The following is a 26550-nucleotide window of genomic DNA, read 5'->3' as shown; positions in this document are numbered from 1 at the left end:
CTGCACCCATGGCAACAGGAACTGCAGGGCTCACAGCAAAGATGGCCTCTAGCTTCTCCATCAGCCTTGGCTTTTGTAGCTGGAGTCAGTCAGGGCCCTGTCCTCCCAGGCAGGTGGAAAAAGGCTAGCAAGGCAGGAAATGATTCTTGCAGGACTGACAGCAGTGACATAGTTCTGTCTCCCCCTCCCCACCAAGACTCTGCCATTTGTGATCCCATTATTCAGTGAACTGAAAAGCTCATTTTTTTCTGTAAATAAAGTCAGGTTAGATGAATTTGCAGCTCCTGTGCCCTTGAGAATGCAGTCCTATACTCATCACCCAGGGAGTAAACCCTGCTGAGCTCAACAGCACTTGCTTCTGAGTAAATATAAATAGAATTGAACTATGATAATTGTACTGTTAGAATCAATTTGTAAATCATCAAAGGAGTGGGACCCTCACGTTTCTGAAATCTAACCTGCATCTACCAACAACTTCCATATCATCTTAGTCAAGTGTTTCACAATCTCCAAAATAAAAATCCTAACACTGCATCACACATCCATGATGCAACAGTTAGCCAATATCAAAATACTATGGAGAACTCTGGATTACAGTTGAAAAATTAACTCATCTGCTCCTATCACTGGATGCACCATAACATTCCTTGCTGGTTATGTAACTTTCCACATAGCATTCTCCGCTAGCTTTCAAAGCTTGGAGGAATCTTTTAAGGTCAAATCCACCTCTGTGCTCCTACACAAAGCCAATAACCGTTTCTGACATTTTTGATAATGTTGAGAGCTATTGTTGACAATATTCATTCTCCTTAAGCAGTTAGCTTATTTCACTGCCTGTCTATTCTTAGATACTCTTCAGGATGCATAACCTAAATCTTTCCTTTATCTAGAACTTATCCCTGACACACCTGGGTTCAAATTCTAATTAAGTAAAAAATTTGCTTTGTGCCTTGAGCTTGTTACTACTTTACAGCCACTGTGGCTTTATTAGAAAATGTGATTTAGGGTGCTATCCTATATATACTTACCTGAGAATCGCCTTCACTGAACTCAGTGAAGCATACTTCCAAGAAGGCATGCACAGAATTGCACTGTACAAGTGACCTACTTCGTAGGCAAGCACACCACTTTACAAATTACGGAGAATAACTATGGTAACAGCACAGTTTTTCCTACACTTTTAACTCACAGGATCTATTAATGGAATTCTGTTTTTCTTCCTTACTTCTTAGTCTGGGGATGAGGAACTGTGGTCTTCCAGGTGTTGTTTGACTCCAAATCCCAGCAGCCCCAGACAGCATAGTCAACAGTCGGTAATCGTAGTTCAACAAGCTATGGAGGGCCACAAGGTTTCCATTCTTCTCTTGCCCCATTAACCTAGGCATTCTAGTTAGTCTGCCTCAGCTCCTGACCATTATTACCTTAAACCCACAACTTGAAAAGGTGGTGATCTACACAAAATCTTTAAATAGCCCAGCATCTGACAGTCACTGCTATGACAACCATTCATACAAATCAAAGTTATTATTCACCTTCACCCTCATGATGTCCACCTCCTGATGAAAAATGTGTTCTCCAGCTTATGGCCACACTCTGCTAAATACAGTCTGACTTTTACTGAAAGCCAGAAAACTAAGTCTTCCATTTATTACAGCAGGAAAAGGGAAATCTATAAATTAAATCACAACTTTCTGGTTGCATCAAGGTAACCCATGAAAGGTTTATGAAGAAATCGACAATAAAATATTTTAATTGTACTATTATCACAATTTGTCAAAACCCTTTATTAGTTACCCAGTCATTAGTGTTGAAAGCTTGCTTAATACTTTTAACAGATATACATTGACTAATACAATGGTTTTTAGCCCACATTTTAAACCAGACCATTCTTGTAAAGGGGTTATTAAGGTGGAAGGCATTGTCGTAAACTGTGTTCACTTCTCAATTTACCATATTTTCCCATGTATAAGGCGATATTTCCCCCCAAAATTTTTAAGTTTAAAATTGGGGGTCATCTTATAGAAGGAATGTTGCAATTAAATATATAAATAAATACATGCCGTCATCCATATTCTTTCCCCCCAGCCTCCCCTCACTATTGGCCTCACAACGAACCCTGGACTGGTACTCCCCCCCCCAGCAGCCCCCACTCCGGACATTGTCCCTTCTACCCAGTTCCCTCAGCCGCCCCCTGGCTACCCAGACCCCCCCCCCATTCCCCAAGCACACTCACTCAGGCAGCTCTGGCAGTGTTCGCATCTGCCACCGCTCATGGAGTAAACAGGGTACAGACCGTAAATACTGAGACAAAGGTGCAACACACAGGCGGGAGAGCAGGAGCTGCAGCTACAGTGGAGTTACACTGAGCTGACAGGAGCAGCTGCCATTACACAGCTTGCCTCACTGTTTGATGTTTAAATATACAGTACTAAAAATACCGGTGTTTTGAATATTTAATAAAATATCAAAGTTGTTCTGTGTTTAAAATATTTATTTCTTAATTTGGGGCTCAGAAAATAGAGGTCGACTTATACATGGGGGTGTCTTATACACAGAAAAATACGGTAGTATCTTTTAATGTTTTCCTAACCATGGCTGCTTTGTACTTTTTTACTTAATGGGAAAGTGGTCATTAGATAGTCTCCCTATATCTTCTGTATGAAGAGGCTACCATACAAGCTCTAAGTCAGTCACTCAAGAAGACTGGCACTGCCACTGGAATCCGTCTGTAGCCAATGATATCAACTTGCACGTAAGAGTGTTTCACGTTCAAAATGTAACGCTTCTTTTAAAATAGTTGTGATAGTTTACAGAACTTTAGGTTCTTCCAGGCCAGAACCTGCCGCTCTATCATTCACTTTGTTTTTCAGCTTTGAGTCTCAGGAGTCAACTTCCTCCTAGCGCTCAGTCAGCTTTCCAAAAGTGTGTTCATAGTTCTGAGATTCAGTGGGTAAGTTCACATGACCATTTCAAGATGGCAGCTGAAATGTTTGAAGCCATTACCTACGACTGCTCCAGCAAATCTCAAAACATGTCAACATCACAATCACTACTTGGAAAATCTCAGAAACATACACAAGGAGGCAAGCAATTTATCACCTTGCAGAACATGTCAAAGTTTGGGGGAACACTCTCCCCACACACCCAGCAATTGTAATAGCTTCATTACATCAGCCATCATCTCAAATGGCTGTATGAATCCACTCAAATAGAAAAGTAAGGAAATTGTGGGCACAGGAATACCATCACTCCTCTTGGCGTTTAAAGAGAAGCAAACATCAACTTCTTACCTCTTTTGCATTGTGCCATGCCATTTTTTCTTTCTTGTCTGTACTACTCAGCTGCTTTTATTTCTTCAGCGAGGGAAGTTTGGTTGCCTGTGTATTCCTGTGAAGTTTCTGTACTTTGCTTCTGTGTTTATCTTTGGTGAGTGGCCTGTAGGGTTGAGGGGAAAACTCTACTCTCTCCCCTCACTTTTGAGAGACAAAGCAACTACGTCAGAGGAATCTAATAAGAGCACAGCAGAACCTCAAGAGAACACCCTCAGTTCCTTTACAGATGTTCTGCCAAATCAGGGGCTCAAGAAGGAAGACAACAAGTTGCTGTTCAATTGGTGAGGTGGGAGATTATCATCACTGAGGGAGGAGGGGAGTCTGCTGGAATAATGGATGCAAGCAAGCTATGACATTAAACTAAAGTTGAAAGGTTCTTCAGGAGTCATTTTAGCTAACTCTTATGTACTGGAAGGATGTCAGTAGATATAAACCATCCTGACATACACACAGACTCATGTTCCAGGATTCCAGATTCTACTTTCCTTGGAACCATTCCACTCCTCAGTTTATTTTCTACTGAGATACTTCAAGAACTTAAAACTAAAATCTGCTGTGCTGCAACCAGGACTTACTGTGTTTTGTCATCCTCAGAGAGAGGTTAAAAAAACCTTTGAATAAACATTTCAAAACAAAGCTCTCCCCCCCCTGCTGAAAAATTCATAACTGTCAAGTTCTACTTCAAGTACATTCTGTTTTTGAAGAAGAAGCCAAGAATAAGAAGGTTGCAGTTTAGTGTCTTCTTCTTTTTAAAGCATTTTATTCCCTACATCGGACAAATAGCCGAAAGCTTAATTGACAGAAGGTGTCCTCCAGCATGAAACAACTTCAAGGCCTGACTCCAAGCAGGAGAACACACAATAATTATGGAAGTGACTGAGTTCTGCTGGATCTCTCAGCGGCGTTTGATACCATCGACCATAACATCCTTCTGGACCGTCTTAGGGGGCTGGGAGCTGGGGGCACTGTCATACAGTGGTTCCGCTCCTTCCTCCTGGGCCGTGTTCAGAAAGTGGTGGTGGGGGATGAGTGTTCAGACCCCTGGGCCCCTCACTTGTGGGGTGCCTCAGGGTTCCGTCCTCTCCCCCATGCTTTTTAACATCTATATGAAGCTGCTGGGAGAGATCATCAGGGGGTTTGGACTGGGTGTCCATCAATATGCAGATGATACCCAGCTCTACCTCTCTTTCAAATCAGAACCAGTGAAGGTGGTGATGGTCCTGTGTGAGTGCCTGGAGGCGGTTGGAGGATGGATGGCGGCTAATGGATTGAAGTTGAATCCTGACAAGACAGAAGTACTGTTTTGGGGGGACAGGGGGCGGGCTGTGGAGGACTCCCTGGTCCTGAATAGGGTAACTGTGCCCCTGAAGGACCAGGTGCGCAGCCTGGGAGTCATTTTGGACTCACAGCTGTCCATGGAGGCGCAGGTCAATTCTGTATCCAGGGCAGCTGTCTACCAACTCCACCTGGTACGCAGGCTGAGACCCTACCTGCCCGCGGACTGTCTCGCCAGAGTGGTGCATGCTCTAGTTATCTCCCGCTTGGACTACTGCAATGCGCTCTACGTGGGGCTACCTTTGAAGGTGACGCGGAAACTACAACTAATCCAGAATGCGGCAGCTAGACTGGTGACTGGGGGCGGCCGCCGAGACCACATAACACCGGTCTTGAAAGACCTACATTGGCTCCCAGTATGTTTCTGACCACAATTCAAAGTGCTGGTGTTGACCTTTAAAGCCCTGAACGGCCTCGGCCCAGTATACCTGAAGGAGCGTCTCCACCCCCATCGTTCTGCCCGGACGCTGAGGTCCAGCGCCGAGGGCCTTCTGGCGGTTCCCTCATTGCGAGAAGCAAAGCTACAGGGAACCAGGCAGAGGGCCTTCTCGGTAGTGGCGCCTGCCCTGTGGAATGCCCTCCCATCAGATGTCAAAGCGATAAACAATTACCTGACATTCAGAAGACATCTTAAGGCAGCCCTGTTCAGGGAAGTTTTTAATGTGTGATATTTTAGTGTATTTTTGGTTTCTATGGAAGCCGCCCAGAGTGGCTGGGGAAACCCAGCCAGATGGGCGGGGTACGAATAATAAATTATTATTATTATTATTATTATGAGCACTAAGGCTCCTCAAAGTCAGATTCTAAGCTTTTGGGTTAAATATTTTTTCCTGTAGAGAAGTGGCAGTCATATTCAGCGGTTCAATTAGCTACTCGAACTACACGATCTCAAGCCAAGAACACAGTAGGATAATGCCCTTTTAGTGAGACTATATGCAAACACTCAACACATACTTCCACATGGTGAAAACAAAAGACCAACAAAAGCAAGAAGCAATAAAGGGGGAAAGAATCCTGTGCATAAATAACATGCTACTTTAAGCTAAAGCTGCAATCCTAAGCAAACTTGGAAAGCAAACTCCATGGCCTGGTTCACATGACATGCTAACCCAAACCTTGGCTTAGCAAGACTGCACAAGCCTTGGAAAAACCTAGCCATTATGTTTTTGCGCCTTGAACCCAGGTTCCAGGAGCCATGTGGCAAATATCTCAGTTTCTAACACTGCTTCCAATGTTACAATTCTATGATCTTAACTATGTTGACTGACTGTAGCTTGCCCTTATAAGTCACTTGTGCCAGTATGCAAGGAGAAAGACACACAGTGAAAATGGAAATGGTATTAACCATAGACTAAGGCAGAGTTGTTTAAACTGTGGTCACCAACCTGGTGCCCGAAGATCTCCATGTAATAGCAATTGGACCCGTGCCAGTAGCAAAACACACCTGAGGAATTTCGAACACTCGCTACAATGTCCTCCCTAGGAGCTTGAACACTTGTGTGGCATAGCTTAGCCTAGGAGGGTCTAGGTAGAAGAAGAAGAAGAGTTTGGATTTGATATCCCGCCTTTCACTCCCTTTAAGGAGTCTCAAAGCAGCTAACATTCTCCTTTCCCTTCCTCCCCCACAACAAACACTCTGTGAGGTGAGTGGGGCTGAGAGACTTCAAGGAAGTGTGACTGGCCCAAGGTCACCCAGCAGCTGCATGTGGAGGAGCGGAGACACGAACCCGGTTCCCCAGATTACAAGACTACCACTCTCAACCACTACACCACACTGGCTCTCTGTAAGTAGCCATACAGACAGGACTGTACTATAAGTAACTCAATGCTTGTCTAGTTGCAGATCACCCACTTGAGCACATGGCAATAAGTGATAGTTTCCCCCACCCATGCCACAATTTTTTGTTGGACAAGAAGAGGGGAGAATAATTGTTCCAGATCATTTCCTAAATTGCCAGTTGTAATCCTCAGAACCTGCAAGAATTTGGGGTAGGGAGGGGGAAAGACTTGAATATACTTAATATTGCACTCAGTGTGCAGTCCTGTAAATGAAAAGTTACAAACACATACACATATTTGAGGATTTTTTTTATAGCAACAATTTTATTTGTTTTACTGCCTTGCAAACAGGACCTGCACCACTGTACAAGATGCAGCAAGAGTATCAAATATGTATTAAATTATAAAAAGCTAAATCTGTTACAAAATGATGCCAAGCTAATACAGGTATATAAATTCAAAACAGTACAATTTAGAAGTAGCATTTAATTGTATACATTGTTGGAGCGAAATTGGCTGAACCAACCTAAGCTCAGCATAAGAGTAGCAAAGGAAATCTGGGGCTAGACAAAGAAGATAGAGAATAATAAGGATAATCTGCAATAGCATCGTGTAATTTAACCTTATCATGTAATATTCACCTCATTTCAGAAAGGGCAAGACTGCAATAAAAGGGTTCTGAGAAGAGCGACAGGACTTGCATGTCTGAGAACAGATCTTGAACAAGCCTAAAAACAAAAGGCCACAGTGGGAATTTTGCACATGGAAAAGGTAAGAAGATGTTCCCTTTCAAGAAGAGGGATCAGTAGCAAATATTAATATTGGGATAGGGTATTGATTCCTGGTTCAGAGTACAGGAGAATCTTTTTAACAAAAACTGCAGAACCTGGCAGGCATTGAAACATACAGGATGAAAGAGCAGCATGGAGGACTGTAAAATAGCCATTACAGAAGACTATCTGAGTCATACAGATGATAGTGGACGCCCTATGTTGAAAAACAGCACCATTCCATCATGCATCAAGTAGCTCCACTTTCGCCAACCTTTTAAAAAAAATAGTTCTGCCAGAATTTGATGGAAGGAACTGAAAGTCCAGATTAATCCAACTCCTATCCTACATAGTAATAGGATCCAACCCATCAATCACCCCCCACCCCAAAATACCAAACTGACCCATATCCAGAAGTTGGAAACTGGAGGAGCAAACTTACATCATTCTGACTCTTTCAAGAAGGCTTAACCCACCTTCTCTCAAAACCAGACTATACTAGTACTATATTCTACACGCAAAAGTGACTCTTTTCTTGGGGGGGGGGGGGAATCCAGTTGGGTAACAAAATGTTCAGATCTATGTAGTTATGTTTTTATAAGGAAAAATAAACCTTTATTTTATTATTAGTTCTACCACCATACAAATAGGGCAACCTGTCTGCACTTGGGAGATCTAGAACAAGAAAATCAGTTCCCACATGCAATAGGAAAAGGAGAGTCGGGAATCAGTAATAAGGCTAAACAGTAGAATCCAGGTCCAGGAGGCACATCAAACTGTGATACTAAAAGAGGGTGGGAAGTAAATACCAACCACTTGGAAATGATTAAACAAAATCCTTTTTCAAATAAGACTTTCTGCAAAGCTCTGGAAGCTGACTGGAAGAGTGTGTACTCTTAGCAGGAAACCAAAATTCATATAACATTTCCTGTTGGACATATGCACATTTGTGTTAAGTTAACCTAATAAAGTAACATTGCAAGCAATAACCACAGGCTCTTTCTTTGCCCAAAAGTTTCAGTCTTTCTCTGTTGAAATTAATTTAGCATTATCCCAAACAGCAGATGAGATAGTAAAGCTGTATCTAGACTGTGCCACTTCAGAATAGATACTCCTCCCTACACATACACAGTTTGAGCCTTCTCCCCAAATTTCTAGTTTTCTATCTACAGGACTCCTATTAAGGGACCCTTCCATCATGAAATCCCCCACCTGTGTGCGAGGGCATTGTTGCTTGAGTTTTTGTTTTTCCTTCAAAGCCAATAAAAGTGTGTCAGAAGCAAGAGGTCAGTGAAAACCAACCACCCAACTCTTTTTCCATGAATGGCACAGCATTTGTGTCCATCACACCAAGACAGTTGAGTGGGGGTTGCAAATAAGGATTGGTGGGGAAGGGAGCGGGGGGAAACGGCAACACAACCATAATTATACATTTTGTTTGTTGCAGGCAAATTAATGCACTGCTATCCTGTCACTCTGTTTCAGAAGTCCACATCTGACTGACTGAGCAGGTGTAAGAAAATTAAGAACTTACCTAGGTTATGATTATTTGTCAGGGGAAAGAAGAAAGTCTAATTTCACAGGGTAAATGAAAAGAAGTATTTATGCAAGCATTCATGTTAAACAACCTTCTGACTTATTCATGTTAAGCCTCTTTAAAGAATCAATTAAGAGTTGTAAAAGCTTTTTTCCCACCACAGAAAAAAGCTCCACTTTAGCAGCTAGTGTTATTAAACCATTTGTGGTACTGCATCCATTTAAATTATACCATACCTAGATATTTCTGAATGTGCTGTCATAAAGCTTTCCCACTCAATGCCCAAAACTTCAAGGTTTCCTCTCTCTTTTTTCTCTCAGCACATTCAAGGAGAACTCATATTGTGCAAAGTGTACCTATGCATACAGAGATCTGAGAATTCTCAAGCTCATGATTTTAATGCCACCCAGTCATATCCATATAATCATCCTCTATAAGGAATCCAAGTTACATGTCACCATGAACGGATGAAGTCTGAGTTTAAACCATTTACTGCAAAACCTAAAATAATCTGGTATGTCAGACTAATGTGGATAGCCCAAACCCTGTCTTCCAAGCACTAAAAATGGAAATGATTTATTATTGACAACAGACAGTTCAGATTCTTCTCTGGGATAACAGTAGGCATTTGAGAGTTGAGAGGAGCCATAAGGGAAGTCTGCAAAATTCCAGTGGAAAAAAAAAACACTTTTAAAAAAATGTTTCTGTTTTGAAACGGTGGTAGGAAAAACACAAGAGAATTAAGGGAAGTGGAAAGCAAACAATGATAAGTGCATTGCACGGCAAGCAAGGTCACAGGAATTTGAGCACCCATGTGAGCCTTAAGTGTCAACCCTCCATCCTTCCTCAACCCACCTCTGAAAAGGAAATATTTATACATTACTGAGCTATATATACACACATCTCTCAAGTCATCTTATCTCCTAACTCTGTGACTTTTATTCTTTTCACAAAAATGAAGGCTGCAATCCTAAACACAATGACTAGGGAATGAGTCCCAATTTACTCAGCAAGACACACTTCAGAATAGCCACACCTAGAATTGCAAGATGTATAAGGTAGCAACCCAGCCTGTATGCACTTGGGAGAGAGTCCCAGTGGGGTTTATCCTTTGAGTAAACATGCAGAGGACCTGTCTGTGCTCATTTCACTCTTGAACCCATTTTCTGAGAGCAGGTTGTTCAGCAAACAGTATTTAGGCTGCTGTCCTTCCCTGGGAGCAAGTCTCCCTGAACTCAACGGACTTGCTTTGGAGTAGAATAGGATTACACAGTTACATTCTATTTACCCCTGAAATATTGAACTACAGAAGAAGTCTTGTTTCACCACGGCACATTCAGTTCGTTGCTTTTATTTCTATTTAAAAAAGAAAAGGGGAAAGGAAATAGGTCGATTGATATTCTGCACAAAAATTTAGTTCAGAGCTAACCATTTGAATTAACCCAATCATTGTCGCCAACACTTCTCTCTCCTTCCTCACAGAGTAGGGGAATGACTTACACCTACCTACTGTAGAATCTCAAGAGAGACAGAGAGAGAAATAGTAACAGTGCTGCTCTACAGGACATATTGTATAATCATCCCAGAAACAGCAATGTAAAACATGCAGCCGGAGAACCTGAGCTCGGGACTGATTAAGGACCCGAGCGTTAAGTGGCAGTGGAGGCATAAATCAGCCGGCAACTAGCCTGCCTTGGAGCAGCCGGGTTTCCTCCAACTCACCAACAACCGGCCACGGGGTTCTCGCAAGCGTGGCAGGCAGGAAAGGAAAGGAAAGCAGCGCGAGCCTTTGCAAGCAGCGGCTCCTCTCGTGAGGTATTTGCACACACGCACATACACAAACCCCGCCTGCCCGCCCGCCCGCTTTCCAAAGGCCGAAGAAGTTTTAACTTCTGCCACCTAAGCAATGTGAGCCTGCCGCTTTCACTTTGACAGGCGAGCTGTGTGCAAACACACAAGCACACACACAGCCCGGCGCCTCCAGAATCACCAGTTCTCACCACCACCACCACCAGTGTACCAGCCCAAGTGCCCCGGACAGCTCGCCCCCGCCCTCCGCCGCCCCGCGCGTCCTTCACGAAACGCCCCTCGGCAGCAGAAGCCGCTTCCCAGCAACAGCCACTTACCAAGAGGGCCAGCAGCAACATCCTCCCTGCGAAGCACTTCGTCCTCCCAAAGCTGCGCCCCGCCAGACCCATCACCGACTGCCGCTCGCGCTGGCAGAACGAGGAGCTGCTGGCTCCGGCGGCTGCGGCTGCTGCTGCTGCTGCTGCCACGTCTGGCTAGGCATGCGCAATCCACAGGGAAAATCCTGCTACACTGGAGCGGAGCGCGGAGCGGCCGAGGTGCATGCTGGGAAGCGTAGTCTCTCCGGCGGCTCAGGTCGTTGGGTAACGGGCGTGGAAACAGGTGCGAAGAAGTATCGGATTAACACGTCTGCTGCAGGGTATAGTCTAATCCGAATTGGCATAGGAAGGGGGCGGGCGGCGGGCGTCCTCCGTGGGGTAGCAGTAGATGCTTCCTCTGCAGAGACTAAGAGCCTGAGGTCTGAGCAGAGCAATCGCTGCTTCAAATCTCATTCTGACTGGTAATCGTCTCAAAATAACCGGGGTGAGCAAAGTAGAGGGGGGATGTAGATGCTTGGTTAAGATTTTGTTAGCATACCTGGAAGGGGCCAGGGCTTTTTCTTCATGTTTTGTAAATAAACACTGGGGGTGGGCATGCAAACTGCTTGTTGGTTTAATATGTCTATGGACATATCTCAGCTTATCATTTATATTTATTTTTTCTAGAAACTCTTCTAATCGTGAACATTACAAAAAACGAAAACAGCAGCAGTTTCTTGGTAATTTACACTGAAATCCTGGCCATGTGTACTCAGCAGTAAATCCTTTTTAATTCAATTAAGCTTATTCCCTGGTAAAAGGAGTTTAGGACTGCATCCGTTATTTTGTGTAAACATTACTGGTTTAAAACACAGCTAGATTGTTCTTTTCCTCAAGTCGGGCTGAAGGTAGTTTGTGGGGAAAGTGTATTGAAATGCAGTATTTCATAAGGAATAATAATAATACTCTGGGCGGCTCCCAAGAGAATATTAAAAACATGATAAGGAAAACAACAGGGCAGATATGGATTGTGGCAAACGTCATGTGTACACTGCTTCCCAAGCCACTGTTGGGAGCACACTGGGTGCAGAGTAAACAAGGGTGTGTACCCAGCCGTCATTTCCCAGTGTTACAGTTAGACCAGCCTACCTGACTGGCACATGTACAGCTTTAAGAACCCCACTATAAAATCGCAGGCACCTTGCAGATTTGTTTTGAAAAGCATCTCTGTCGCACACATGGTGCCTCTCACATCTCCATAAAAGAGCTTCTAAGCCCCACAGAACAAGCGGCCTCTCACAGAATTGTATACAACAAGGCACCCCACTGCTCCATGGCAGTAAAAACAAAAGAACACCCAAGTGCCAGACGCTATCAAACACCTCAAAATGCTTCTAGCATAGCCATGCCTAGGATGGATATTCCCTGCAATATCATAGTTCTGTAAAACATTACCTTCTACATATATCCCATTGCACAAATACCCCTAAAATGGCAGAAGCACTTTACAACCTGCATTATAGCATGCCATTAAATTGAGTACAGTCTCTTCTAATTGGCAACAACTCTCTTCCGAGGTCTCAAGCACACACAGTCTTTTCTAGCCTTGCTACCTCAAGTCCTTGAACAAGTAGCTCCAGGTATTGAACCTGGGAACTTATACATATCAGCCCCAGCCAGCATGACCCGTGGTCAGGGATGTTGGAAGCAATAGCAAAATCTTGAAGGTACCAAGTTAGCTACCCTGTATGCCAGGAATAGAGAACCTGTGACCTTCCAAATGTTGTTGGACTCCAACTCCCATCTGCCCCTGCCAGCATGGCCAACGGACAGGGATGATGGGAGAGAGAGTTAGGGTTGCCACCCGTCCCTAGAAATATGTGATTGTCCTTTTGGGGGAGAAAAGTGCCCCCTGCCCTGTTTGGACAGGATGCCTTTTTTCATGCATTCAAGCTCGTTCTCATCCTCAAAACTGTGCTAGCAGAGGGTGGGTCCGATGGGAGGAGGAGAGGAAGAGCCTGAGCAGGAGTTTGTATGGGGAGGGTGGGTCCATGAGATTGAGAATAAGAGCAAGGTTATTGTGGGATGGTGAGCAGAGAGTGGGGTGGGGCCAGGAGGAGGAGTTTGAGAGAGAGGGTTTTTGTGCAGGCAGAGTGTAAGTCCTGGAGAAAGAGGGGTGTTGCTCGGGCCTGGTCTGTCTGTCCACCCAGTGGAGAGCAGGGGGGATTGGGAAGGAGTTTATGCACAGACAGAGGCAGGTAGATCAGAGAGTGAGTGCTTTTGTTGTCGTTTTCATTGAATAAACCACTGGAACTCCCATGTGCCATTGTAATGGATTGCTTTGAAGTCATTTCTGCACCCAGTGAAGTAATTTTTAGCCCCTCAATCCCTTCCCCCGCCCTGTCCTGTCCTGTATTTTGCCCGACCTGTTCTTATTTTGCCTGACCAACGGTGGCAACCCTAGCTGGAGTCCAAAGGCACCTGTAGGGCCACATGTTTCCCAAACTTGCCATATACGCATATAAAATGAAAGAGATTGTGAGAATGTGCTTTGGCTGCTCTGTTAATGACAGGGGAACAGTGTTAGGCATCCCAGATCCATAGTCCAGATACAGGCACAGGAATGTTCTGATTTGCAGGTACTTAAAAACTAGGGCTGCCATATGTCCGGATTTTCCCAGACATTACCAGGATTTCAAAGGCGGAAGTGACATCTGGGTGGCGGTTTGTCCTGGATCTTCGGCAAATAGACCAAAAAACATGGGGTTTTTTGTGTTTTAATAAAAAGACAGCTCAACAACTTTTGGGTTTTCCTTTAGAAGCTCAACAATTTCGGTGGTTTCCTAAAAAACTCAACAACTTCTGGGGTGTCCTGGTTTTTACCTTTTGAAATATGGCAACCCTAAAACAGGCTTAACTAGCACCTCGTCAGGGAAATTTAGGAGAGTTAGCTGTATTCAGCTAAGTCATACTCGGACATTACAATAACTTGGGACTATTGATCTCATTGATCTCCAAGTACGACTGGATGCAACCCAGAATGTTCAACCCAACAGAAGTGTGTTGAAATGGGAAAAGGCAACAATCAAGCTCCCCAATTTTGTACATAGAATCACTAAGAAAATTTGAGTTGTGTAATGCAAAATTCAGAAATGAGTAAATATAGAACCAAGGAAAACTTCTAGAAAGTCATTATTATTACATTCACTATGCATCCACTTTTAAAAGACATTATTTTGATTGCTAGCCCACCCAAAAATGAGGGCTAGGGACCAGTTGCAATTCTTCAAAGTAAAAGCATATAAATTATTCAAATAAAAATACAAGCCACACAAATAAGGTTTTAAAGAAATAATATTAGTGTCTGAGAGCCTAAGGGCAGGAGTTCTGCAGCATGCGGCAGCCATCAAGGATTTGTGTCTATATAACTTGGCATAATTGACATACTAGAAACACATCCATGAAATGTTAATGGGGTGCTTTCATTTGTTCAGACACCCAGATTAACACATTTACTTAGAATGAAGTTCCACCAATTTAAATACAACTTTATTTTCAAGTATGACTGCTGGCCTAGGTTTCTTACTCAGAACTACGTACAACTGAATTCAGTGGGGTTTACTTATGAAGAAACATTGTTAGGATCATATTGTTAAGATGCTTAAGAATGCACCTTAAGATCCTGCTAAGTCACACACAAGCTCCACTAAATTCTAAGGGATTTAACTCCCAAATAAGCATGCTTCAGATTGCTTCAATATTGTGGTATGAAACAGGGAAATACTTGTGCCATTGGGTTCCACCATTAGCAGCTTTGTTGGTTAAAAAGTATATGGCAGCAAGGCGATTGTGCTTTTAATGCTATTAGTGATGTCTCACCAGCCTGGTATACATTTCCACTGTAGCTCACAGTGCCAAATACATAGTCCAACACGATCATAGCTTTTTGCCATTTTTTCTAGTCCTTGGGCAGGCTTGGAGAAGGAAGATACCCTCAGTACAACCTGTGTCAGTTCTGCTGGTGTGTGAGAAGTGGTTTCATTTCAGCCTTGATTATGTATTGGGAACTCTTCAAAACTTCAAGTAAACAAATGAAGCACAGCCTGTCCAGAATCAATTTGTGTAACCTTCATTTTGATCATTATATTTGAATGATCATCTCATCCCAGATAACTAATTGGTACACTTCCCAAATCATAGGCATGCAGAGAGCAAGTAATGTCTGGCATGGCCAGTAAGCCTTGCTAGGAATACTAATGCCTAGGTAAGTAATTGAGTGTATAATGTAATTGGTCACTGCATAATCAGGAAATTTCTTAACCTACAGCCAAACAGTGTGTGAAATAAGGGTAGGGAACTTGCAGACATAGAGATGTTGCTGGTTGGAGTCCAACTCCCAATGGTCAGGGATGATGGGAGATGCAGTCCAATCACATCTGGGTGATCACAGGTTCTGTACTCCTGTTGCAAAGTGTCAACAGTATAGATTTGTTAACCTGTCACTGTAATACCCTTTAGATCTTATGAAAGTGAAGAAAGTGAAGCCATTACGAGTAATACTATTGGTACATGGCTCTTGGTTGCATTCTATGTTAACTTGACTTGTGTATGTTTATTGTCTCAAATCACTAAATATTTTCTTTTTGTTAATGGTGCCCGCAAATGTGGTGAAGCAACAACACTGCTAGCACATTTGCAAAGCTAAGCAGGGTCTGGTATGGTTTCAAATTGGATGGGGAAACGTGTTGAGATTCCAGCATTGCAGGGGGTTGGATGAGACGATCCTCAGGGGTCCCTTCCAACTCTAGAGTTTTATGATTCTATGAAATCAAGCCTACCTTGTGTGACATTATAAAGGCCAGTTCGAACATTACCATCTGCACTCACAAACTGCTTTCTATGCTCACATGGAAGACTTCCAACCATTTTTGTATTACTAAGCTCATTGTTCATATAAGCATCATACAATGTGTGCTAAGAAAGCACACAGACTTTAACATTTTGGAATCTTTGAGACCATGGTATAGCAGAAGTCTATAGACTCTCCGCTGACATGTTATGCCCACCTCACAACTATAGATGCTGGCAAGTATAAAAGTGGTGCAACATCTGAATCAGCCCCCGCCCCCAAACCAGGTATAATTCAGTGTGATCCTTAGAAATATTGGTTACCTGAGCATAAAAACTGCATGCAACCTCAACTGTACTGGTAGAAAACTGTCCATAATTCTTGCTGGAAGAGAAGAGGAAGCAGATAATAACTGCTGTTAATTCTCACTCACACATACACACGTAATTAAAAATAATACACCTCTCCGCCGCTCAATATATAATATTGGAAATGCAAGTAGAGAAATTCCTTGCTATCTACATAAGTGACTCCTTTTACACAAACCAAAAAAATAAAATAGATTCACCTGGTAACTCCCAGACACTTTTAAACAGATTTCCATTTGTATTATACAGACACAATTATCCCAGCCTGTGTGCACTCTTCTGGTTTCCCATGGATTTCTGAACCTTCAATGATTATCATAACTTCTCTTTGATTCCTTTGTGCCAAAAAATGCTTACATCTTCAGATGCTCTATAGCACAGTCGCTGCTCTTAAAGAATGCAAAAGCAACCTCAGTATGAAAAATTTGCCAAGCTAGGTTGGCAGGACGGCTTTTATCAGACCGGAAAGCAGAAATGCTCCCTGCAATAGCAAAAAGAGAGAGAGGGGAGAGAGCATCTTTCAACACAAGAGTGGCTTACTTTACACGGCAATTCAAGGAGACTGCATCTGCAACAGGGAACAAAATCACATCATGTTTTGACAATTTCCAGCTGTAATAGCACCTAGCTTTTACACAGTCATTTCCAACCAGAGGCTTCAAAAACTATTCAGATAGGATATAATTGTCTTTATAATACTTGTGCAGGTTGGAAAGTGGACCAACGACAGCAATTCACACAAACTACGCAGCAAGTCAATAGATAAGGCAGCTTCATTGAATTACAGCCCTGGATCAATCTGTACTAACATGTTGCCTTTATTTTTGATGTCTTGCTTTGGTTGTTTCCTCTCATAATCACTTAGTTTGTTTTGTGTGCTTCCATTATTCCACTTTGCCTTTGTTCTCGTATGCGAAGTCTGTTATTGTCGAAGTTCCCTTCCCTGTTTTGTCAGTTTTCTATGGATTTCAAACCCAGTCTTAGATTTGGCACAGTCTTTCACAACAAACTAGAAAAATGCCCTCCAAATGGTTGGCATCTGTATGGAAATATTGCCATAAATAATGGTTTGCAGCTGAGTGGATGGGTGATGCCCTATTTATGACCAGTTCCTCATGGGGCCTGCTTCCTACCATTCACATCCACACCAACAGCTCTCTTATACCATTTAAACTGTAATGTGCTCCCCCCCCCCACACACATCATGCCAGGAACTATAATTTGTTACAGGTGCTGGGAATTGTACTTCTATCTCCTAACAACTTTGAGCACCCTTAACAATATAGAGTTCTCCATATTCACATTCACTTTAACAGCCATGTGGGGTCTAAGAGGCTTGGATGTGGATGTGATTGCTCCCTTGGACATGCTTGCCTTGATCTGCTGCCTAATCAGCAGGGCTGGCCCATCCATAAGGTAGGCTGAAGCAGTTGCCTTGGGCAACAGAAGTCCAAGAGATGGTGTCCCATGGGCTCACCACCAGCTGCACTGCCTCCACTGTGATCTCACTGGAGTCAGGTGATTGTTGGAAATGTAATGATATGGAATGAACTTTCTATCATATGTGATGGACCTGTAGAATAGCTAAGGAATATGGTTTATCTTAGTATTACCTCCCAACATAGGTTCATGACTCATTGGACACCTTGGCTGACACTGTCACAAGAGCAGCATCTTCATCACTGCAGAGCCAAGCAACTTTATCCTGGAAGTGCTAAGTCAACCAGTTCCAGCTAGACACTGTGTACTGCAGAGATCTGGCCCCTGTCAGGAGTGACCAACCTCCAGATCACATAGAAGAACTCCACTGGGTGGCTACTCAAAGATACAATGGAAACCATTGCTGTATTTCTTTATTTCTTGGTATAATTATTATTTGAACTAGAGAAAATTGGTTCACATTAATTATTCACAAACTTTATTCCAACTAAGCCCACAGGATTCCCATAGACAAAGATTATACGTACACCAACAATGCATAAATGCCTAACAAGATTTTCAACATAGCCAATATTAAATTAGTCAGTAATGTGAACACAACAACCAGTTCATAACTACTATTAAAATGCCATACAAACCTGTGTCTCTTATAAGGTACAACCATGACTGAAACCTTAAAATGTACTCTCTGTGTACCCTGTGCTTCCCCTCTCCATTACTATCAGGCATTATTTCTAGAATATGTTTACACAATTATCCATTGTGATCGTCAACCAAACAAATTTCATCAGATGCCGTTTAATGTAGGAGAAGGGGGTCCTGCTTTTCCTGAGCCTCCCAAAAGCAGCACAATAGACCTGATCAGTGTGTAGGCATCTCAAATAATTATCCTGATCCCGCCCCCACCTGTAGAAAGCTCCCACAAGATAGGAAGAGCAAACAAACAGCTTACTCAAACAAAGGGTGGAGGTGAGTTTCTCCATTCAGTCTGCACCACCAGAGCTCCATCTCCTGCCTGAAGAATGTGAATCGGGGCAACCCCTTAGCATGGGATAGAGCACATTAGGCAAAAGCTTCCTGCATTACATAGGCTTTGACTAGATGACCCTCGTGGTCGCTCCCAACTCTACAATTCTGTGATTGAATCTATGAAGGAGAGTGCCTCTTCTCTTTTCTGTAGTCTCCAGACTGGTATGGTCACTGTGTTATTGAGTAGGTCTGGTGGTCAAGGAGGTGACTTCTCAGGCTAAATGGATTTTGAAGAAGGCATCCATGACAGCCCTAGCTTAGGTTCCCTGGGCACTGGAGCATTTGCTTGAGGATCAGGCACCCAGTTAAGTTGTCCAGCAGAACACAGCCAGCTTATCCTCCTCTGACTCTTAACTCAGGAACAGGGCTGTGACAGCAATGTCCTCTACAGCCACTTCTTATTAAAGCGCTGGTGCAAGAGGACAACTAATTAAATTCTTCTCATACATATTAACTGTTGGATTTGCTTTTAATGTTTTAATCATGACCTAGATGCCCGGTTTCTTAAACGTAAATAATGGAAGGTACTTAATCAAGAATCTCTGTGTTATTTTGAGGTTGAGGAATGTGTGCTGAAGGTTTGCAGTTTGCTTATTTCTTTATGTATGAATCACTTCCATAAAACAACTTAAAGTAATTTAACAATAAAAGCACACATAACAACAATTTCAAGTCTAGTACACCTACAGAGTGGGATAAGAAATCTTGTCTTAAAAGGCTTGTTGGAAAAGAATGGTCTTCAATAGGTGCCAAAGACTTTTCTAGAGACAGTTTGACATATGCTTATTTTTGTTGATATTTTTCTTATGGCTTACTACAATTGCAAAGACAGAATAAGTTGTAATGTGGGTTTGGGAGGGAGAGTGAAAGAGATATTATGTACCTGTTAAATTCTGTTCTTTAAAACAATTCCTCAGCACAGAATTATATTTATTACTTAAGAACAAGACGCTGGGAGTTACTTTATAATGAGTCAGGCTATTAGCCTATCTACTCCATTGTTCTGTGGCCTGCACAAGCTTCCCAGGGTCTGAAGTAGGGGCCTTTCTTTATCATTAGCAATACCAAATAATGAATGATCTACATGAAAGTGTGCTCTCTCTACTACTGAGCTATCGATCTCTCATGTAGGTTGTTAAGACTAACAAGGGAAAAGAGAGAGGAACTGGTGTTGAAGAGAGTGCATGATCCTATGTTCTGGCTCACAAATTGCAGAAATTTGTTTGCAAGGAGCCAGCACTACATATGAAGAGGGATTGCCCTTTGTATACAGTTCTATCTATTTGTGCATGACCAGCATCTGGCATGGAAGCTGTAAATTAATGAGCTCAAAAGGGAATACAGGAATAACCCAGAAAAGGTTCAGAGGAGATTCTTCTATAGTCATTGGCATGTCTCTTTCTACCTGGGCCTTTGCTAGGTTGTATCTTACAACTGGGTCTTCTCCCCCTCCTGCGTAGACGCCTGGTAAGAAAACTGTCCAGCAATCAAACAGGTACTCCTGTGACTCTTCCACCTTCACTTCTGTGTTCTGAGGTGATGTGGTAGAACTGGGGAATGAGGCAAGGTTTGAGATGTGGGAGGAGAGGTGCTTGGGGGACCCAGGTGAAAAATTATTGAGATGGAGCTCTTCAGGCTGCCTTTGGACTACTGCAGATTCATTCAAGCCCTCAGTTGGAGGGGAGATCTCCACAGAGCTCTAAGTGTCTTCCCAGAGTCTTGGTTGGATGGTCCTGCTACTACTGTGTTCTTTGTTAATTCTGGAATTATTTTCAGGAATATCGAAAAGGTTAAGAATTAAAAAGTCTTAATTCCATCACCCTTTGATGGAATTGCCATTCATGGAAATGGAGGGAACCATCTATGTTACTCTAATTTCTAGTCAAAACAAAAAAATTCCTTCCAGTAGCACCTTAAAGACCAACTAAGTTAGTTCTTGGTATGAGCTTTCGTGTGCAAGCACACTTCTTCAGATACACTGAAACAGAAGTTGCCAGACCCTTCTATATAGTGAGAAGGTGGGGAGGGGTATTACTCAGAAGGGTGGTGGGAATGGGTGATTGGCAGATAGCTGAGATGAGCCTGTTGACGACTCTTAACGACTGCAATAGGTCTTACAGGAAAAAGCAAGGGGTGAGAAGGTGAGAAATGGCTTTGTCATGTATAATGAGATAAGAATCCAATGTCTCGTTAAGAGTCGTCAACAGGCTCATCTCAGCTATCTGCCAATCACCCATTCCCACCACCCTTCTGAGTAATACCCCTCCCCACCTTCTCACTATATAGAAGGGTCTGGCAACTTCTGTTTCAGTGTATCTGAAGAAGTGTGCTTGCACACGAAAGCTCATACCAAGAACTAACTTAGTTGGTCTTTAAGGTGCTACTGGAAGGAATTTTTTTGTTTTGACTATGGCAGACCAACACGGCTATCTAATTTCTAGGTTACTAAAATAGTTCTAGACTGGCCTCTTTGAAATCTTGCCCTAATTCAACATTATATAGATGGCTTACATGAGCACAGTCCTTATGGGGTACTTAACCCTACGAAATTGTCAGCACTGTGATTTTCAAAATGAAGCATTCAGTCCTGTATTTAACAGGGAAAGTTTATTTATTATTTGCATCTTGGTTTTCTTTTCTTTTCTAGTACTCACCTAAGTAATTAAGAACCCCATAAAGTATATTCATGTAGCTGAGCAGTTCTCTGACTAATGAAAGGGCAGTCAGTCCAGTTTGGTATTCAATACTGGTATGCCTAAATGTTGTTATTGCCTTATTTTTGGCAGTAACACTGGATATTTGCCTCATTCCTTAACAATGCGTCATTTCTCTCCAGAATGAAGCTGTATTGTGGTTACTGCCATCATGTAGCCAGTCTCTGCCCTTTGCATTTCAGATGTGCTAATTATTTTGATATTCTGGTGTGCTGCCAACCGCTATTGCAAGCATTCAGTATTCCCTTGGCTTTATTGTCAGTTCCTGACTTGGTGGCAAGCAGCTATACAGCAGCGTATATTTTGCTTTCACTAGTTTACCAGAGGGAGCAATAGGGATACACACATTCATCATTCCCAAGACGTCAACTTATAGGACACTATACATACAGTTCTATAGGAATGTGATGCACCCTCAGGTTCTTTATGCAAAACACATGCACCCTGTCTGAAGTGAGACAAAAATAGCTGCATGCATATCAACAAACTCTACCAAAGCTCTTTTGTTTGTCATCTTAACTACAGGGAAGAGTATTGCATTCCTCCAGCATTCTTTGCAGAAGCACAATGCAAGCGATCCTTCCCCGTCTCTGAAGGAGTAACACATTTAGAAAAGTGCTCATAAGGCTATCATGAGAAGGGCAGGATAAGTTGGACGTTCTATATGAATTTTCACCAGACTACTCAATCGTGTGAATATTGAGAAAGAAAGTGACCTTGCAATGCCTCACACACGTGAAATAGGATCACATAGATCAGGCCATTGCCATAACCTTTCTTAGCTTCATGGCAAGTCCTACTATTAGGTAGAGTAAGGCGGAAGATGCTGCAGGGTGGGGAGCAGCAGGGTGTTACAGGAGGATGGAGAATATGGCCTAGTAGGTTGCCTGAACCCTCCTTGCCAATGTTGAAATAAGATCCAGTTTGGTCAATGTTTGAGTGTGGAAATGTGGGGCGGGTGCCATCTTGCCTTTTGCCTTAGGCAACAAAAAGTATTGGGCTGCTCTTGACCATCTTATTTGGAATGTAGTAAGAACTTGAATTTAAAGTGCCATTCTCTGTGCGCATGTATGCTTTGTCAGTGTCTTAGCAATTTTTCTCCATGTTGTTGTCACCATCTCTCCTGGTATCTACTAACTACTCCTTGCCTGGCCTCAGTAGGAAACTAGCTGCCTTCTTCTTGGTAGGCTTATCCTGCACATTCACTGTACAACAGACACTATGGGCAGATCTACACACATGGTTTATAACGTTAAGATGGACACATTGTGTTTTGCTTGTAATGTTAATATTGTAGTGCATTATGACAATGTGATGCCAGAGGGTGCTGCAGAGCAATCAAGAACCGGCAGTAGCGAAACTGTGTTTGGACAAACAAAAGGTAAGGAACGTTTTGAATTTACCAGTATGCCCTGTGACATTTTAGAATGATATATCTAATATCATGCTTATAATATTTAAAAGGTCGGTGAAGATCCAGCCTATTTCATTTAACTTTAAGGTGCCTGGGATGGATTAGAACATGCAGAGCTTCCGAAGCTCCTACACTGTTCCAGTCAATTTTTTTCTCAGACTGTCAGTACTCTGACTGTCAGAACTCCTTATTAAATTCTGCTAATGACAAGATAGTAAAACCTCAGCAGTATTTGGGAGTAAACCTGGTAACATGGACCCAGAGTGTCAGGGATAGACAGTATCTGAAAGCCCCAAAGTCACAGTATGGAGTTAAAAGGATACACTGGATTTATTTATAGAAATCAAAATTGGCAGGGCATTGAAAGGAAAAGGAAGAAAAGGAACACCCAATTTATAGAAGGGGAAAAGAGAAAAATGGGTGACCTGTTTATAGAATTGTATCCCTTCACAACAGGGGTTTTAAATGTACCCTTGAGTACTCCCACTTGGTGTGTGTTTGTTTGTTTTTTTGAAGTTAGGTTTGCAGAAATAGCTAATATTTTAAATGAAAAGGTAAACGCTACAAAAAACCCAAACACACACCTATGTACATGTCTGTGTCTTGGGGGGGGGGGATCTATTTCTTAGTGAGGAAGACAGAGCAGAACAGAAAGAAAACTGGAAAGGAAAAAAGGAATACCTTCCTATCAATGGAGGATGTCGTGGAATGGATGGATGGATGCAGAGGAGTGGTGGAAACAAAACAGCTCAGGCCTAGTGATCACAGCAATTACTCCCAGTAGGTCTTGCCCCAGTGAGGCAGTTGAGAGGAGAGAAGGGCCTCTGCCTCCTGGCCCCCTTCCTCCCCAGCCTCCGCTTTAGCCTCGGGACCTCTCTGAGCTGATCGCCTAGTAAGCTGGGCTGTGGTGTCTTGCCTGCCTCAGTCTCTTAAAGTGCACTTCCCACTATTCTCAATGCCTTGGAGCCCGCCTTTTTCATGGTGACGGGGGCACCTTTGGTTCTGGTGATGTGGGCACTCCCCCTGGCTCCTGTGAACTGGCAGCTGCCCCTTCAACATCCTCTGATGTCCCTTGAATCCTTCCTAAGTCCCCAACCTCCCCTTCCCCATCTTCAGCTTGTCCTGGTATGTACCAGTTGTAGCCACACCCTTCCTCTTCACCAGTATCCTGCCAGCTCATGACAGTCTTGCTTATTATGATTGTCTTTCCTGGAGCTTACACAGCTCTCCATGAAACCAAAACTCATGCACTGCACATACACATAGAGATCATCATCTTCAGCAGAGTCCCAGGTGGAATCTATACACATATAAAAACCGTTCTGAAAATGCTTTTTAAAAAACATTTTTAAAAATACATCGAATTTCCCATAAGTCTCACTATCACCATCTAGCGTCACATTGTATATTGCACTTAAAACACAAAACGTTTTATTTGCAGCTGTATAGCTGAGTCCCCAGGGACGCGGGTGGCGCTGTGGTCTAAACCACAGAGCCTAGGGCTTGCCAATTGGAAGGTCGGCGGTTCGAATCCCCGTGACGGGGTGACCTCCTGTTGCTCGGTCCCTGCTCCTGCCAACCTAGCAGTTCGAAAGCACGTCAAAGTGCAAGTAGATAAATAGATACTGCTCCGGCAGGAAGGTAAACAACGTTTCCATGCACTGCTCTGGTTCGCCAGAAGCGGCTTAGTCATGCTGGCCACATGACCCGGAAGCTGTCTGCGGACAAACACTGGTTCCCTTGGCCTATAGAGCGAGATGAGCGCCGCAACCCCAGAGTCATCCGCGACTGAACCTAATGGTCAGGGGTACCTTTACCTTTAGCCGAGTCCCCAGTGCCACAAATGTGTTTTTTGAGGTCCACACAATCCTTAGAGCCCCTTCTCATCCCAGTACCATAAACTGGCCTATTTGCTGTAGCATAATAATCCATAACTAAAGCCTCTCATTTGTGTGCGTGTAGTTTTTTCTGATTCACTTTTCTTGCTCTGCAGCCTGTCCTTGGTCAATAAATCTCTCAAATTCCATCCATTGTCTACCTTTCTAGGTCCCAGAGATGTTTCTCCACTGTTGCTGTGTCCTTCTTTTTATGCAGATGCAGGGAGCGTCTAGGGAGTCTTCCAGAATCACTACCATCCTCTCATATCTTGTCATTTCCAACCTACCCACAACTTTATCTGCACAGTCCAGGAAAGAGGGCACACAGAAAGCAACAGCAGCCCCCACATCCTCCAGGTGCCTAGTTTTGTGTCTAAGCATCCTTTGAATCCACCCTTCTCTGTTCTTTGGACCAAACTGCCACCTACCACTCATTCATTTTGAGTGGTGTGCATTGATTCCAAGCCCATATTATGGTTTTGGTCAGCCCTGGGCAGTGCCGTCTGGCTTGCCTGGGGAGTCCAAGTTTGCTCTGTCTTGAAAACCCATTGCTATACAATAAGGGATTTTTAGTAGCTCCTGCCTGTGCTCTTCTAGCACCAGAATCCACGGTGCGTGGAACAAGGGTCAGAATGTTTCATGGACCACTTCCAAATGACTCTGGAGTTATCAGACTTTTCTGTGAATATAAACGTGCTGAAAAACATTATTATCCCATGTTCTTCCAATTTTACTTATTTAATTGTACAGTACCTGTGTGTGTAGGATTTTGTGTGCACATTCACATGCTGAGGCCTCTTTGGAAACTTACCATGCGTATCATGTCTACACCACTGAGTGCATGGCCCTCAATTGAAAAAAGAGGAGGAGGGACAGCTAAGTGACGAAGACAAGCAATGAAGCTAGTATGTGTAGGCATAGTGTTCTGGGAGATATAAACTGGGAATAACCCTGAGACACTAATAAAACACAGGCCAGCAGAACTCTTACAGAGCAACAGAATGGAGTGCAGATGTAACCAAGTGGGTCATTGGAATGAGTTCAATTGCTCCATGTGTGACAGAGATAAAGCAAGCTACTTTAACAAAATAAATGCTTCAAGTGGAGAGCTGTATTTAAAAAAATAAAAATAAAAACAAAGCGATGGGGGGGCCTGGATACATTCTTAATTTATCTATGGACAAAGGGTAATTGGCAGTGCTTAAAAATGCATGAGTGTGCAGCAAATGTTCAGCCTTCTGAAACAGAGGTTGACAGTGAACAATGCTGTGGTTGTAGAAGTTTACATGCACCTTTGTCTATATCAGGGGTGCAGAAACCGTGGCCCTACAGATGTGGTTGGTTGGACTTCAGCTTCTATCAGTCCCAACCAGCATGGCCAATGGCCAAGAATGATGGGAGCTGCAATCCAGCAATATCTGTAGAGCAACAGGCTCCTGCCCACATTGATATAGCCAGGGACAGGTTTATATACATGGTTACTTTAAGGGAAACTGGTATTTTGTAAGGCATGCCAAGAGATGGCACAGTCTCACAATAATGAAAACTACCAATCATGGGTTAATTAAACTGGACGAGGTTAAAATTGCCAAACACTAGCAAATTTATGTGAAATTAATGAAAAGATGTGTTGCATTTATGCTGACTGCAGGAAGGAAAGAATTCCCAGCTGAGAAGGAAAGAGCCCAAAGTGGGTACATATGTGGGGTTTGTGGGTGGGCCACATGTCCACCCATGTTCTTAACTGGGCAATCATGTTTAGCTGCTCAGTCTTACTTAATAGTGTTCCCTGTTTTCCGAGCAGTGGAGATTTCCAGGGCAGCTCTGCAGGGTCAATTTCCTTCAAATGAGAGAGCTCTGGAGACGGATAGCGTTTTGTAATACCTGTTTCTGTACAAATGTACAACTGAGAATTGAGCAGGTGGCAAGAAAGCAGGTACAAAGCCGCATTCGTGTCAAAGCAACATCAGCATCTCTGGGGCTTCAATTTTTCTGCCAGCC

The 26550-nt window shown here is 43.1% G+C and overlaps 1 protein-coding gene and 1 long non-coding RNA gene across 4 annotated transcripts in view; one reads left to right on the top strand and one right to left on the bottom strand.

Moving 5' to 3' along the window:
- The window catches only part of PDIA5 (protein disulfide isomerase family A member 5), a 149849-nt gene extending 138836 nt beyond the window's left edge, over positions 1-11013 (bottom strand). The window contains exon 1 of the mRNA XM_081007550.1: positions 10880-11013. Within this exon, the coding sequence (XP_080863676.1) occupies positions 10880-10951 (72 nt within the window). The 5' untranslated portion in view covers positions 10952-11013. The remainder of the gene's footprint in view (positions 1-10879) is intronic.
- A 38-nt stretch (positions 11014-11051) lies between these two features.
- Positions 11052-25653, top strand: LOC308479434. 3 transcript variants are annotated; one of them, XR_013987671.1, is made up of 4 exons: positions 11146-11363; positions 11546-11598; positions 22556-22639; positions 24719-25653. It is a non-coding gene; the product is annotated as an uncharacterized lncRNA (long non-coding RNA). The 3 variants fall into 3 exon arrangements; XR_013987672.1 differs by lacking the exons at positions 22556-22639; positions 24719-25653 and having other exon boundaries at positions 11052-11162; positions 11546-11656; XR_013987673.1 differs by lacking the exons at positions 22556-22639; positions 24719-25653 and having other exon boundaries at positions 11546-11656.
- The last annotated feature ends 897 nt before the right edge of the window (positions 25654-26550 follow it).

The sequence above is a fragment of the Podarcis pityusensis genome (genome assembly GCF_964106645.2).
Source record: "Podarcis pityusensis genome assembly, chromosome: 1".
NCBI classification, from domain to species: Eukaryota; Metazoa; Chordata; class Lepidosauria; order Squamata; family Lacertidae; genus Podarcis; species Podarcis pityusensis.
Note: the sequence above shows the minus strand (reverse complement) of the source record. Positions and strands in the feature narration are given on the sequence as shown.